Source organism: Marmota flaviventris, chromosome 15 (assembly GCF_047511675.1).
Source record: "Marmota flaviventris isolate mMarFla1 chromosome 15, mMarFla1.hap1, whole genome shotgun sequence".
Classification (NCBI taxonomy): Eukaryota; Metazoa; Chordata; class Mammalia; order Rodentia; family Sciuridae; genus Marmota; species Marmota flaviventris.
Genome location: NC_092512.1, coordinates 56,279,928 through 56,297,115, shown reverse-complemented (window position 1 = coordinate 56,297,115; position 17,188 = coordinate 56,279,928). Strand labels below are relative to the sequence as shown.

General features: G+C 34.9%; 1 protein-coding gene across 1 annotated transcript in view; it reads left to right on the top strand.

Annotated features, from left to right (window-relative positions):
* The window catches only part of Zfhx4 (zinc finger homeobox 4), a 179,867-nt gene that overhangs the window by 136,735 nt on the left and 25,944 nt on the right, over positions 1-17,188 (top strand). The window contains 1 exon segment of the mRNA XM_027948529.3: positions 9,158-9,226. Within this exon segment, the coding sequence (XP_027804330.2) occupies positions 9,158-9,226 (69 nt within the window).

Here is a 17,188-nt window from a genome sequence, read left to right as displayed (position 1 = left end):
CCTTTTCTGGAGCTACACATACTTTCACTACCTTTGCCTCTCCAGATGTGTTTCACTTATGTTTGTATTCGTCATTGCCTAGGTCAATGCCTGGGTCAAGTGTAATGTACATCACATCATTACCTAGGTCAATGCCGTAAGTGTAACATACCTATATAAATTTGACATTTTTTTTCCAATGTGGTGAGATGCAGAAAATTTCAAACCATGAAAACTCAAAGATTATTTACATAAAATTTAAAAAGCTTTTTCACATAGTAGGCTAATGGCAAATTTATTTCAACAATTTTAGTGTTGATAAAGGAATTTATCTAGTCATCTGAAGATTTTCCTGGTTATACATACATCACAAAATAAATAAGTCTGCATATGAAAAACAAGAATTTTTGCCACATATGTATAACTGTGTTTTATTATAAGCCGTAGTGAAAATACTCCATGTCAGTATATGTAATCTTTAAATGTTTAGAAAATACTGTACAAAGATAGTACTTGTTTCTTTTCCATGATTACTGAGAGGTGGTGACAACAACTTAGATTCCATCTGGTGGCAAAGAGAGGTGATACTGTTATCCCCATTTTATAGATGAGAAAACTGGCTTGAACACATTAACAAGTCAGTTTAAGTTTCCACAGATGCAAGCCAGAGCTCCTTATTAAATTTCTTACTTCATATATTTCCCATTTAATATTGCCATTGTGAAAGCTCTAAAATATTATCCTGGGTTCACTATGAATTGATTTAGAAAAAACTTAAGAGTTTTTTGCTTTAATGGTATATTCTGTAAGCCATAGGATTAAAGTGACTGCAGTGTAGGGAATAATCTAGAAAATTGCTCAAATCTAACATGTGTGTGTATATGGAGCTTTTTAGAGTTGTGTTTTTTTTCTTTTTAGATAACTACATTTGCCAAACTTCTTGTATATTTTAAGATTACTTATAGCTTCTCATCAAATTTTTACCTTACTGGAAGGTGGGTGGTGGTGGTCTAGAGTGAGGGAAGAGAGGATTTTCCTTCTTGCAAGAGAAAACCTAAGGCTTACTTATATACCACTACCTTCGGATTTCATCTTCTCTCACTGTTTTACACATGACCAAGCCAATGTCGCTGAACAGTCTTTGTAATTGGTACACATACCACTTTCATTAAAGCATGTATAAAATTTCCTTAAGGACTTAGAACAGCTTTCATATTATGTTGCTTAGGATATTAGTATTTAGTCTTGTTAGCATTTACCCTTTACAAAATATCCTCACAAATAGTAGTGATCTTTTACTGGCCTAAAACACTAACTTCACTGGTGGACAAAGAGTATAGTACATATAAATGTAATTTTAAATGTCTTAATAACCAAATTGCTGTAGCCTTTTCTTGGAATAAGTTGTGTTCAGCAGAATGGATCAAAGCCAGAGAACTGTGTATAAGCACAACTACTACTTATATGGTATTACACACTTAATATTCATTGACTTTACACTTCATTACAACCCGGAAATCTTGGGGTTTTTTTGTTTCTATTTTCAAATATAGGATTCTGAATTTCAGAGAGGTTAAGTAACTTGTTTGATCTCGAAGAGCTAGAAAATGATTGAGCTGTGATTTGAAGTCAAGTGTATTTTGTTCTTAAACCCGTGGTTTTGCCTACAACAAATATATCCATAGGAGCATTCAACGTTCCCCTGAGGAAATACTTCTTTAAACTACCTGGCTTCTGAGGGCCAGGTTGCTCTGGCAAAAGTAGGCAATTTTATGCCACTTATGTCTTTATTTTTATTTTTTATTTCTCAAACTTTTCATAACATAACCATTATTTCAACACAGAGTATACTTTCTCCAGTTTTCCACAGCAAGCACAGATGATGGCTTCATAGATAATGGTTTTAGGTATGTCACTGAATGTGACTAAATAGTGTAAATGAGAATGAAATAAAATTTTGGGAATCATGAAATTACAGGTTACAAAAAACATATTTTAAAAGTTGAAAAATGGATTTGGCTCTTCAGTTGTCATTATTTCAGGACAGTGCAGGCTCAGAGGGAGGCACCTACCAGTGCAGAAGTCTTGGGGAAGAAGATGTTAAATGAGAGAAGTTACAGAAGCTTTCAGGAACCCAATAAAATGATTGAACCAAAGAAAGGCAACTTCCCTAGGGTCAATGACATCTTTGAAAGAATCTTTAAAAGAGTGAAAAGAAATAGTGACAAAGAAGTACCCCTGAATAATCATTTGTTTTCTTTTCTGTTAAAAAAAATTCTGAAAGCTTTTGACTAAGTGTGGCTATGTAGAAAATTTACTAACTGTGGAATAGAAAATAGAGGCTTTAATGGATTAAAAAGTAGGTGTGAGACAGTGTGGACAAACCCTGAAAACATCATGCTAAGTGAAATAAGCCATTTGTGAAAAGAAGCATAACTTAATCGACATACACAAAGTGTCTGCAGTAGTCAAACTGGTAGAATAGAAGGGTAGAATGGTGTTTGTCAGGGAGTTGGGGGTAGGAGGAGTGAGAGCAAATAATTGGAGGGTATAAAGTTTCAGTTAAGCCATCTGAGTAAGTTGTAGAAACCTATATAGCCTTTATAGCTGTAGTCAACACTACTGTACTGTACATGTAAAAATTTAAAAGGATAGATCTCATATTAAGTGTTCTTACAATGAGAGAGAGGGAGAGAGAGAGAAACAGGAAAAAAAGAAAGAAAAGAAAAAGCTAGCTCTGAGATAGGAAGAAAAGAGTTGAAGTAACTGGCTAGGGTTCAACATGAGCAACAGCCCTTACTGAGTAGAGCAGAGGTGAGTTTGGGGAGGAGACATGCTTATTATGTAGATGAACAACCTATAAACATTAGGTTAAGGAATGAAAATTGTTCCAGACCATATAGACGTTGTGATGAATTCCATAAGGACTTAAATATGAGAAACTGCCCAATTCCTTGAGAGATGTGAATGCAATATTATGCTCAAATTATCATCATGGTAGTTCGATCTTTTAATTTTAAAGTAATCAAATGAAACAATCTTATGTGAGAAAATGTATTAGGAATTAGTAAATTTAAGAAAGACTATGTTTTGGTAAGAGCTCTTTAAAATATAAGACATTAAGAAGATGTAGGAGTAATTTTTTGAAACTAATTGATATTGAGAACTTATTAAATTTCTTGGAGGCCCCATTACACTGAGGTCACAGATGATTCAAGAAGCAGAAAAAAGTGATCACACATTCCAGGCCTAGGAAGCCCCAGGAGATACTGCTCCTTTACTATATAAAAATAACTTCTGCGTAAAACCAGACAGGGCAGGGCAAAGTAGCTTTACTTTTCCAGAAAATAAAAAATTACAAATCCAGCCCCATTCAGATAATTGACACTGGAGCATCCAATGCACTTCAATCTATTACTGCCTAGAAGAAATAATTTAAGAGAAAGCACTGCAGGTCAACAAAGATGATGTTGCTTGGTTACTCAAAACCATTTGGTAGCATGCTGAGTTGCTCAGCTTTTTAGAAGAGCACTCTTTGTATACACATAGGAAAAGGATGGAGAAGACCACTTGAAACCATTTTTCATTGTAAACTTGCTTTATCTGAACACTGACTTCACTTTTGCAATGCCTAAGCAAGTTCAGAGGTCTTTGTTAAAGTGTAAAGCTACCAAGATAGTAATAAATGCTGAATTCAAGTATTCTTCTAAATATTAATCTTGTTATGATGAATTTGCTCTGAAGGAGTTTGAGCTGTTTTTTTAGGAGGAAAAAATATTCAGTTCTCTGGCTTCCTGACCAAGGACTCCTTGGGGGCTGCCTGGAGGCAGCACTGTGCAGGGGGGAAGTTCATAGCTTCAGAATCAGACTGACTCATCCAAACCCTCCCTCTGTTGCTCTCTGCCTTTGGAAAAAATTACTTAAACTGTCTGAGCTTTGATGCCTCATCTCTTCCATAAAAGCAATGATGTTTCTGTTATAGATTACTCTGTGGATTGAGTAGGAAATTCATGTTTCATGCCTAGCACCTAACAGGTTTCCAACAAATGGTAACTTATTATTTGGAAATTAGAGAGATGCAAATATCTTTTCTTGTATTCACAGTCTTTAAAATATCCTTTTACAATGAGTCACATAGCTCTGTAGAGTCTGGAGAAGCTCCAAAAATGAAGGAGGGGGAGAGGGGTGGTGGCTAGATGGGTTATAGAGTGAAAGTTGTTCGAAACTTGCAGACTCAGTTTTAGAATGTAGTTTTATTCTCCAATTTTAAAAAGAGATTTAGAATTGAGCTTCTCACCATGGATACAGAAAGATGGATTTCAAAATGTGAGTGATGACAACAGAAAATGTTTTTCTTTCTCTTTATTCTGTTAGACCGCTTGGCTTAATATTTACTCAGTTTGTTGGCTTATGTTTCTTTTAATGTGCTACAAATTTTTGTAAGAACAGTGATATACTTTATTGCTTAATGTATTAGTAAATCAAGAGAAGGGGTGAGCTGTGGAAGTTTTGAAGGCAGATATAATACTTCTCCCTTATCTGCAGAGATATGTTCCATAGACCTCAATGGTAGGCATGAAACTACAAATAGTATTGAGCCCTATGTATATCATTGTTTCCCACATATGCATACCTATGGTAAAGTTTAATTTATATATTAGGTACAGTAGGAGATGAGTAACTTAATGTAGCTCTTAGCAAACTTAGCATACAATTTTTTTCTTCTTTTATTAAGAACTTTTACCTATTCACTTAAAGGAAACACTTTATGTCTTCTCTTTGGCACATCCAAACTGCCAGCATCCCTACTCTGCACTTTTAGGCCATTATTAAGTAAAGTAAGACTTTTTGACCACAAGCACTGGAATAGCTTGACAGTCAATCTGATAACCCAGAAATGACTAATGTTCAGGTAGCACATAGAGCGTGGATATACTAGACAGGGGGCTGATTCATACAGTGGGTGGGACAGTGTGGGATGACTTGAGATTTCATCATGTAACTCAGAACTGTACATGGTTTACAACATATGAATTATTTATTTCTGGAATTTTCTATTTAACATTTTCAGACTGTTGTGACTGCAGAAAGACAAAATGCAGATCATAGAAGACTACTTGTACTATCAGTACTATACCTGAACATCCACTCATTATTTTTTAAATTTCAATTGTGACTACACTTTGTGTTTCAAATTTTGTTGATAAAAATATACAAAGCACATGCTGTTGCCGTCATCAAGTGCAGGTTAGATTTATTCCCAAATCTTTATATATCTAGACTGTTAAGAATTTAAATTCTAGATCTTTTTCTGACCATACGATTTCTATTGATTTTAGTTTTTTAAAATTGTTGTTGCAGCTGTCAGGGAGGAAAATATTTGCCAGAACTTGATAATTAAGTGCCTAAAAGTTATCTGTTTATTTTCCAGAATAAATATCATTCATAAATGAAAGGGAAAGGTAAAAAGTGAGGCAGATATGGCAGGGAAACGCAATGAGAGAGAGTTGTAAGAACTTTATCCCACAAGGTGAAGGACTAGGAACCTTAGACTTCTAGACATTATGATCCATCTTTGCCAATATAGGCCTGTGGGTTAGTCTCAGGGAAAAGCAAAGTTTGGGCCAGATAAGAAAAATGAACACAAGAAATAATTACAGAATTTAAAGGAAAGGTATATGGGGTTGGAGATATAGCTCAGTTGGTAGAGTGCCTGTCTTGCACGCACAAGGCCCTGGGTTCAATCCCTGGCACCACCAAAAAAGGAAAGCTACATTTAGGATTTTAAAAATATGGTTTAGTATATCATTGTGGTTAAGAAAAACTCCCCTGAAATGAGAGTGTGACCTCAAAGCATAGCTGCATCACTTGGTTGGGGTGTCATAATGCATCAGAATCTGGCACAGAGCAGATACTCTGCACAGTGTTGATGATGATTGTGATGATCAATACCCCATCCCACAGAAAGAGCTGCTGATTACTATCTCATTGTGTTAATAAAAACAGAGTAATTTGGTACCATTTTCAAATGCATGATCATCACCAAATTGACAGGGTAGAATAGAATACTGGATAATCTAAGTCAATGGTATTATTTTTAAATAATATTAAACAAGAAAGGTCAGGGCTAGAGAACACAAATTAGTAACCTAATTAAATCACCAGCAAAAGAGACAGATCCTGTTAACATCAGTCAGTTTTGTTATTACACAGCAATTATTAGAGTGAAATATTGCACGATGCTATGTATCATTATTTGGTTTTAAACATTTCATTTTACACAGGCAGAAAAGTATAGATTAATCAGTTTGTTTGATAAGTTAAAAGCTCCTTAATTAAAATATTTATTATCATTTGTATAAAGGGAGCAACATGGTTGAGGCTCTAAAATGAATTCTGGGGCACTCTGAAATAAATTCCTTTATGAAATTATTTGCACAAGTAGCTCTTCTTGGAGTAGTCTCCAAGCGCCGCAGGACCTAATTTGTAATATTAAGTAGCAGTTTCTTATTTTGACATTTTGTGCATTTCCCTAAATCACTATCAAATGAAATGATTTTTAACATGACACCAAACTATTATTTGCTTTATTTTTCTATTCAAGGAATGTGAATGTGTTATGAAATATCAGATTTTTTTCATAGGATTGGTGAAAAGTTTCTTCTCTGCCCGCCTGTCTGCCTTTCCTCCTCCTCTCCCTTTCTTCCCTTCTCCTCCTCTCCCCTCCTCTCCTCTCTCCTCCATTCCCTTCTCTTCCCTTCCCTTCTTTTTCTTCTTCTCACTATGTTTCTAGCCTTTGCTGAGCCTAGGAAAACCTTTATGGGCTCCCAAGTATTGTGGTATTACAATTGGACACATTTAAAATTTCTCAGCTTTTTTAGATCAGACAGACAAGAATTTCATTTCAGGCTCTATCAATTTCTAATTTTATGAACTGAGACAAGTTACCCATCTCTTTAAGGCCAAGTTTCCTGTTTTGTAAAGATTAATAACTGCCTCATGAGTTTATTTTGAGGATCACATAATTGTTTCTTACAAACAGCTCATCAGAGTACTTGTCAGGAAACAAACTCAATATTTTTTTTATTCTTTGACATTTTTATTTTTAATAAATCTTCAAGGGGGCAGCAGTCATTTGGCCAAATTCAGTCAGTAGCACTGTATCTATTTTGGAGAAGCCCATATGATAACACTGAAGTAGGAATGGGAGAGAAAGTATTCTTGGATAAACTATTTTTATTTTTCTGCTAGGAATGATCATAAAAAAATGGTTATACACACACACACACACATTGATGTATGTAACAGGGATTATTATCTGTGTTTAGCATAATTGACAGTGCTTTGAATTTAGAGTCCCAGGGCTTTGGGAAGATTTTATAAATTCGTATCATGAGGCTCATCTGTTTCAGGATATAGAATGTAGGTATTTTTTAAGAAACATGTCCTAGTGAATTTTATATTCTTTCCTCTGTCCTTATTTGAGACTCTGGGAAGATGAAAGGCTGCTCTTAAGGAATTCACAATTTATTGGGGAAATATAGATTGATCCTGTAAAAAGTTATGACAGTGTATCAGTATAAATGCTAAAACATATATGAAAGATAATTGGCTGAAGATCACTTTGGTTTTGAGGGGAAAAAAAAGAAGGTTAAAAGGGGTAGAAGAAAACAGACACTTAAATTCAAAGGGACAACAGTGATTAAGGCTTAAAGTTATGCTTATTTGCCAAGAGGAAGTAAGTAGGCTTCTTGAGTGACATGTTGGATGTACATCAAGGCTGCCAACTATTTGGAAGTTACTCCTGGATTTATAATCAAGGACTAAGGATAAATTCTTCCTTTCAAGATTAATTTAAGATTTATTTATAAGGAAACATTATTTGGTGTGTGCATTTGGGCTGAGCCCTGTTTATTATGATTGTATTGTTTTTAAATAGATTACCACCAAAGGCCAAAGGTTTTGTACACAGCAGGAAAAACAATTAGTAAATGCAATAATAGTGCCTTGTTGTGCACTTCTATTTTCAAGGTTAATTATTTGCTTAATTAAAGCCTTCAGAATCAACCAGAGATGCTATTGCCTAAAAATATTAGACAAACATGATTCTCTTTGGCAGTGTAAAAATTGTGTAACAACTTTTTTTTTAACATCTTGATACTTTATGGCCTTTTATGACTTTGAAGACTATATCACATTGTGCTTTTTAATGTCTTTCTCTTATTGACTTTTTTTATACACATGTCTTCATTTTATAAATGTGGGAATGGAGGCTTAGAGAACTAAGTAAATAAGAAAGTACAAGAGCTGGGATTTGTACTTAAGATTCTTAAGATAATTCCTGAGATGTTGATGAGGTATTAGATTAGAAAGGTTAGGAATTGGAGATAGGTGGGATGTTGTAGAGGCTACAGAAATTATCAGGAAAAAAAAGGCAGAAAAAAATAGACACGAAAGCCTTGTAAAATGGAATCTATATGATTATAATTCATTGTGGAGAAAGAATGAAATATTAGAGGCAATTTCTGAAATGTAGCTATTTTAAAAAACTAATTTCCCCACAACAGGGAACAAAAAGGAAGACCACAGTTAGGTGAAATTAATGATCTGTGTTTGGGTTGAGTTTGGCAAATCAGGATGTTGTTGGCACTTCCACTCTGGAGCTCAAATACAAGATCAGAATAAAGATGTGAATCTAGTGTTGACTTGGACTGATTCTTTGGGTTCCCCCTCAAGTCCCTGATTTTTGCTTTGCTTCTCATATCAGCTGTCATATCATGGATTTTCCTTTCCTTTTGGGTACCTTGTCAGAGAAGTAAAAGAATACTCATAATCTGTGTAAAATGCCATCATCATTAAGTACATAATCCTTTAATGTAGTCTTGGTCAAATAGCCAACAGGTAAAAATCAGAATGAAGCTTTCCTGTTCCCAAGTTTTATCAATATTGTTGTACTTGTTCAGTGCTGCTGATATTTGACAGTTGAATCTAAACCTACCACGCCCTGGTCTCAATTTTTCAACTACCACTCACTATAATGTGTGCTAGCAACTCATCTGAACTTTACCTGGTAACTTACCACTTCTGCGAGCCAAAAGTGGGTTTCTTGTGAAATTGGCTGTGATACAAGAGCTGGGTATGGCATGCTGGTTACCTTCCACTCTAATGTCCTCTGCAGAAACTGCCTCTTTGGGAGCCAGGACCTGTGAGGATGATCTTACGGAGCAGCAATTGAGAGCAACCTCAGGTAATTGTTTTCATTTCTCTCAAAACCTTGCCCTGTTCTAAATGAGTTATATTTGTTACTCTTATAATTTTAAAATTAATGTCCCCAAGAATTGCTATAATTATATATGATCAAATTCCTTACACAAATAAGTAAAAAGCAAAAATCATATATATCTATATTTGGAAGCATATGCAAAATGACTTCGATTTTTAGAGTTTTAGGTTCACAGTGAAATTAAGAGAAAGGTACAGATTTTATATATCTCCTCTGCCCTACCATGCATGGCCTCCCTCATTATCACGATCCCATACCTGAGTGGTACATTTCTTATAATTGATGAACCTGTATTGACATAATTAACATCCAAAGACCATAGTTTACATTAGGGTTCATTCTTGGTGTTGTACATTTTATGAGTTTGGACAGTGTTCTAATGGTATGTATCCATCATTAATTGTATAAATTAAAATTTATACAATTGAAATAATAATGGTATATATCCATCATTAAGATAGCATGTAGAATGGTTTCACTGCCCTAAAAATCCTGTATGCAAATTATTCATTATTTCTTTCTTGCCTATCCCCCTACTTCACCCTGTGGTTACCCCTGATCCTCAGCTGTGTCCATCATATTTCCAGAATGTAATATATATGAAATCATATTGTATGTATCCTTTCTGGATTGGCTTTTTTCACTTAGTAATGTGCATTTAAATTTATTCCATGTCTTTTCATAGCTTAATAGCTGATTTTTCTTTTTATCACTGAATAATACTTCATTGTATGGATATTTGAGTTAATTTGTCCACTCATTTAAGGGCATCTTGATTGCTTCTGAGTTTTGGCAATTGTAAATAAAGTTATTATAAATATCTGAATGCAGGTTTTTGTGGAGGCATAGATTTTCAGTTCCTTTGGGCAAATTTCAGGGAGCACAATTTCTGGATCACATGCTAAGTTTAGGTTCAGTATTATAAGAAACTGTCAAACTATTCCAAATTGGTTTTAGCATTTTGCATTTCCACCAGCAGTGAATGAGATTCCTGTCACCAGTATTTGATGTGAGTGTTCAGGATTCTGACCTTTCTAATAGGTGTATAGTGGTATTTTATTGTTTTTACTTGCCTTTCCTTGACAGCGTCTTTTCATATATTCATTCATCATCTGCATATCTTTTTTGGTGAGATTTATCTTAAGGATTTTACCCACTTTTAACCGAGTTGTTTGTTTTCTTACTATTGATGTTGAATATTCTATATCTTGATAAAAGTCTGAGCTTTAATATTTTACATTTTGATAATTTTTTTCTTGGATATGTATTTTGCAAATATATTTTTCCAAGCTGTGGCTTGTCTTATAATTACTAGGCAGTGTCTTTCATAAAGTAAAAAAATTTAATTAAGTCAAGTTTACCAGTTCCTTCTTTCATGGGTCATGTGTTTGGTATGTTATCCAAAAAGTTGTCATCAAACAAAAAGACATCTAGATTTTATTTTTTTTATCTTTCAGGAATTTTAAAGTTTTGTGTTTTGCATTTAGGTCTACTATTCATCTTGAATTAATTCCACTGAAGGATGTAATATCTGTGTCTAGATTCATTTTTTTGCATGTGTCTCTAGCTTCTTAAAGATTAACTCCTGTTTTGTAATTTCTCTCGTCTACATTTTTTAAGCTGTGAAATTTCACCTAAATGATCTGTTTTATATAAAATATCTTTCAATAATCCAGAGATTATTTTCAGTAATTAATGGAGTCGTTGGAATTTTGTAGCCATGTCAACACATTCATGAGTCTCTGTGCTTTGCATTTGTACATGTATATGTTAAAAATGGCAGTTGCACTTCCTTAGCTGCATTACATTCAGGTAATTTAAGAGGAAATTCACCCATGTTGATATAACACACCTCATTTATTTCTGCTATATAAATATGACCTCGGTTGCCAGATTTATACAATTGAAATAATAATGTGCTATATTATTACAAAAAGTCCTTTGCATCCATGATGGTATATTGAAATACTTTTTTTAAAAGGCTTTGCACGTGAAAACATCCCTTTACTATGTAGTTACGAATCCCTCTTTAAAAATTTCAGCTTCCAGGTGAAGCTTAGTTTACCTGTGCATGTCTCATGAATATTTTTTAAAATGCTGTATGTTATTTCCCCCTACCAAAACTAGATAGCACATTTAAGATACAATAATATAAACTCAGTCTCCCTCCCTCCACCTCAAATTCATAAAGGTTTTATTAATGACTTTTTGCACAATATGGCAAAAAGCAAGACTTACAACAAAAATATTAAGTTAAAAAGAGACAAGTCCCCATCAATACATTTCTTTAATGTTTTCTAAACAAAGACACTAAAATTGTCATTCTCACCTCAATCTCTGAGAAGTTTTAGATTTAGATCTGTCTATGCCTTCTGATTGTTTTCATCTATATGTTCTACAGAGAAATCAAATACAAATTCCAAACTGAATTCCTTTCTGCAAAATCATTTCTACTTTTCTGCATCTCAATTTATGACATCAGGCCATTGATATACTTACTCAAATAATTAAACTAGCAGTTGTCAGTTTTACTTAAAATGTTGATGAGTCCCTTCTTTGTGCCTGGGACTTCTGGGCACACATTATGAATAAGGTATATCAGTGACCCTTATATTAGGTGACATTTCTAGATAAATAAACAACAAGGAATTTTTAGACTGCAATAATTATGGTAAAGGATGTGAAAGAGGTGATATACCAGAGCAGAGATTCTTAAGGTGTGCTCCTCTCATAGACAGCATCAGCATAACCTGGGAACTTTTCACAGAACATATTCCTGGGCCCACCCATGACCTAAATCAGAAACACTGGGAGTGAGATCTAGCATCGGGTTTTACAAGCCCTGCAGGTGATAGTGAATCCTGCCCAACTCTGAGGACCCTTTTCCTGAGTGACAGGTGATGCTCTAGTAGCAATGGTCAGACAGGTTCTTTTAGGAAGTGATAGGTGACTTGAATTCTGAATAAGGAGCATGGGCCAATTATGCAAGGCGTCTGGGAAAACATGTTCCTACAAAGGTAGGAAGAAGTTGGTTATATTGCAGGAAGAGAAGGAAGGCTAGGATGAAGGACTTTTAGAGAGTGGAGGACCAGCAACATCCAATGTGGTAAGAAAAGTAGGCAAGGGCCTAATCATTCCATCCATAGTGAGGAGTTGATGTATTATACTAAGTGTAATAGTAAAGGGTGCCAGAAGAGCAGATTGATTTTCCTTAGCTTTACCAAATAAGTTATGGGAAAGCAAGAGTCAGTCTTACTTATTTGTAAGACCATTACAGTAATATAGATAAGTTGCTAATGATACTGTCAAGGGAAATGTAAAGTAGATGAATGCAGTGTGAACTAAATATTTTGGAAGTAGAAGTACTTCCAAGGACTTGTTGATGGATAGAATGCATGTGATTGGGAAAGAGAAGAGTCCAGGATGGCTTGTGGTGGATGGTGGCACCATTAACTGAAAAGATGAAGTTGGGAGAAAAATGGAGTGAGGTGCGTTAAGTTGAAGTACTCTGATTTGAGCATATTGAGTTTGCTATACCTGTTAGACGTCAATGTGTATGTAGATAATGTAATTTAAATCTATAGGACTAGATGAAATCAGATAAAGAGATAATATACATAAGGAAAAGGGCTTGGTACCAATGGGGGAGGTGCTTGACATTTGGTATTTAATGAAATAGTGAACTTTTAGAGTGAACTTCTGGAGACATAGGATGAAACCATAGTAGTCTAATACAAGGAAATCCAAGAGAGGTGCTTTTTTCCAGAGATAAAGAGTAGCAACATCCATTGATGAAAATAAGTTAAGTAAGATGCAGAGAAGTGACCTTAAGATTTTATAGCATGGAGGTCATTGGTGACTTTGAGAAAAGCACTTTGAAAACAGAAGCTACACACATACATTTAGAGAGGGCTGAATGATGAGTGTGATTTTTCAGAGAGAAAATAAACACCCTTTTAAATTTTATTGAAGGGGAATAGAGGAATGGGGTAGAGTTAGGACTATTCCCTTTTTTCCCCTAATGTTGCTTCCTAAATTTAATTTAGCATTCTAACTAAAATATATTAAAGGCCTACTATTTTCCAAGCACTGTTCAAGTTGCTTCTTGCACAAAGATGAATATATCACTATTTTCAGAAAATGTTTACCTATTAATGCAAGGCAGAAATATTAAGATAATTTCTATATACTATTGTATAGGTACATTGTTTGATTGTTTGACATCAATGTATAGGAAAGAAAAAAAAAACTTATCCAAAAACAATAATCTTAGTTTGAAGTTCAGAGAAGACTTTTTATTGAAGAAAACAATGAACAGTACTAGTATTAATACAATGATCATTTTTAGTATTTATTTTATGGTAGGCTCTGTGCTGACTGATTTTTATACCTTATCTCATAATAAGCATATGGAGTAGGTATTATTAACTCTATTTTTCCAGATCTTGAAACTGATATTTCCCAAGGTGGTCATGAAGGAAAAAAAGTGGGAGTTATACTATAAAGAAAAGTTGTTATAGATAAGATAGGAAATATAATAATAAGTATAGGGAAAGAGAGGACATTACGAACAGATGGATGTTGGTTCCACAGTGCTTACAAAACATGAGCTGTACGAGAAGCATTAGCATGAGCTGGTGTCTTGTTAGACTTGCAAGTTCACAAGTCTTACTCTCAACTTACTAAATTAGAAACTTTACAGGTGGGGCCCAGCAATTGGTTTTAACATGTCCTCCAGGTGATTCTGATGTTCTAAAGTTTGCATATTAGTTGCTTGGTATGAAATGAAGAGAGATGGGTGTACACCAGGGCAGAGGTATTCTTGCTTTGCACAGAAGGAACATTTTCTTTTTATGTGATAGGGGTCACTGAATACTTTAAGTAGAGGAGTCAGATTTAAGTAGAAAATATAGAGGGTAGATTTGAATAGAGAAGAACTGAACAAAGGGACCTTGGAAAAGTCCAGGAGAAAATTCTCACAAGCCAGTTATCTTGAATAGAAATGCTCTCTATATAAAACTGAAGACATTTAAGTGACCACCCTCTATTTCTCCTTTACATGATCACTCCATGGGCTTTGAAAGTATGCAGTGTGTTTTCACTCATATGAAAGCTCAAAAAGTTCATCTTAAAGAATGGAATAGGGTTTGCTAGAGACTCAGAATTGTAGGAGAGAAGGGTTGGGGGGAAGTTGGACAATGAGTACCCAAATGCAGTTAGACAGGAATAAGTTTTCCTGTTCTGTAGCACAGTGGGGTGATTATCATTTACAACAATTTAGAATATATTTTGCAAACACTAGAAGAGTTTGAAGTTTCCCAACTCAAAGAAATTATAAATGTTTATGGAGACAGAAATGCTAATTACCCTGATTTGATCATTACATGTTATACATGAATAAAGTATATCACTACACATGTATCAGATTATCACATCTTACCCTATAAATATGTACAATTATTATGTGTGAATTGAAAAATTTTAAAAATTGCGCAATATTTCTTAGAAAACTCAGAATGAGCGTTCCCAAACCCAAGTGAATACTGAAACAGGGAAACGAGCACAATTGGCTGGCCTTAGATGAGAGGAATCTCATTGAAGTAGATTTGCTTAGAAATTGTATATTATGATTTTGTAGGATAAATTGAAAGTGGTTTTCCAATCATTTTTTTTTTGTTGTTCAAATGAAATATTCTAAGCTAGTCATTCAAAAACTTCTCTTTTAAATATAGTTGATGTGTGGGTGTAGAGTAACATAAGATGATCATTTCAGGCATGTTAAAAATGCCGGGGGAAGGTAATTGTACCATACTTCTGTAATATAAGATTACAGTATTTTGTCTTCTTTCTATTATCCTGTAACATTTAAAAATGAAAATATCATTTGTCTGAAAATTGGGAAATTCTAGTGGAACCTAATGCACATTTGTGCTTAAGTAAGATACAAACATAGATTTTATTTTTTATATTCCATGAAGCAAAGGATAATTAATAATACACATTCCGTGAATGCATCAGTACTACGAAATGCTATAATACTTTCATTTATTATTGTATGTAACAGTTTAGAGACAGTGATGAAAATGAAGTCTGCTTTAGCATCTTTATTTTGGAATCTTATGTAATGTTTTTATACCTTCAGTTCTAAGGAGTTTAAGACATTTAATATCATATATTTTTCTCCTGTAAGACATCTAACATTTTATGGTATTTTACAATGGAGGAAATGTGGTACTTGGAAATTAGAATGTAGCTGCTCCCTCCCCTGACCCCAAATCTAAACCTATAGGTTTTTCCAGAGAAAGTGGTTTCTTCACATTAATTCTCATGACTCTAAAGTCTGTTTATATAATGAATGTCAAATTTATTTCTAAAACTCTCTTTGAGAATGAAAGTGACCTTTTATTCTGACTTATATGAAACTTTATGGTGTGTATAAGTTACTTTGTGATTATTTTTTGCATGATTAAAAATTTGCAAAGTTCTTATGGCTCCAAAGAGCCTACCTGTAATAAACAGCTTTTGCCTTCGAAACCACAAAACAGGTTTGAATTGCTTGAGCATTACAGCTAATTGCCTGCCTACTTCAAAGGAAGAACCAAAAAGAGAGAGGGAGGGGGAAAAAAAAGTCACAGAAGCAGAGGCATTGCAGGCAAATCCACCTCTGAGGGTTATGAGTTGTGGCTTGGAGGAGCCGGGCAAAGTTATGGCCTCAGAACTGCTGTTTGCGATTAAGTTGATGGGGAGAGTCTATCCCACAATCTTTCCCTGCTGCGGACACAGAGTCTTTGTTCACATTCAGATTTCTCAAACTGTTGCCAGGGTCAGGCAGAGGTCAGACACCACAGTGATGTATAGAAGAACATGTCTGGGAATTTCTCTCACACTTAAAACACATACCAGAAAATGAAGAAGAGGACCTTGCAAAATCTGTCTGATGAGACCCAGATTATACTGTAGCTTTTCTTTTAGTGCCTTCATAATTTTCTTTTTCTTCTCCTGACACACAATGTTTTATTAATGTGAGTTGCGATAGCCCTTACAATTTTATGTCCCCTCAAGATAAGGACACTCAGTAGCACTCTGACACTTCATTTTCCAGCCCTGGGGGGAAAGTCCAGTAAATCTTCTCAAATAAGTCTTGCATCCCTTTACCACAATAGTTGAAAAGAAATTGTCACGGGCCTGACTCTGGATATCATACCACATTTGTGGGCCTGACAGAACCACAGCCTTCCAGCTTTGTCTGGACCACCATACCCACCAGTCCAGCCAGTGCTGGAAGGAGGGATCCTGTGTTGGATCAGTAACTGATGGTCACTGATGGGTGAAAGCAGGATAGAACCAGAAAAGATTCTTTATCTTCTTATAGTAAAATCTCCATGTGTTTTTGCCTGAAAGGAAAGCTTCCCCCAAGCCCTCAGATGACTGATGACCTTCATTGGGGTCTCCCCTCTGCTTTTGTGCAAAGTGCAAAAATAGAATAAATGGATTCCTATGGTGCCTTGGAGGACTCACAGTTGAACCAAACTCTTATTTGAATGTATTAAATGTCCTTGTTTTCCCTTTAGCTTTTTGGAGTTTCCTATGGAGCCCAGAACGGTTTCCCCTCTGTTGTTTTCCTACTCACACAGTTGCAGAGCATGGCTGGCAAGTGAGGCACTAAATATAATTTTTTTGTGTGTGTGCTCAGCTGCTACATATGACAGTGGATATTTCATTCTGCTGTCAGAATGTTATTAATAAAACATGGGGTGTGGAGAGGGCCACGATTTCCCCTTTCAATCACTATAGCATTTGCAATGAAAATTGTATTCAGTGTGTAATTTTCAGTTAATGCTTGACACTTAAAATGTCCGTAGCAGCGTTTTGTATGGTTATTGAAGGGTTAATTGTATCATGTTCTCTGCATAAAAGCTGTGCTTA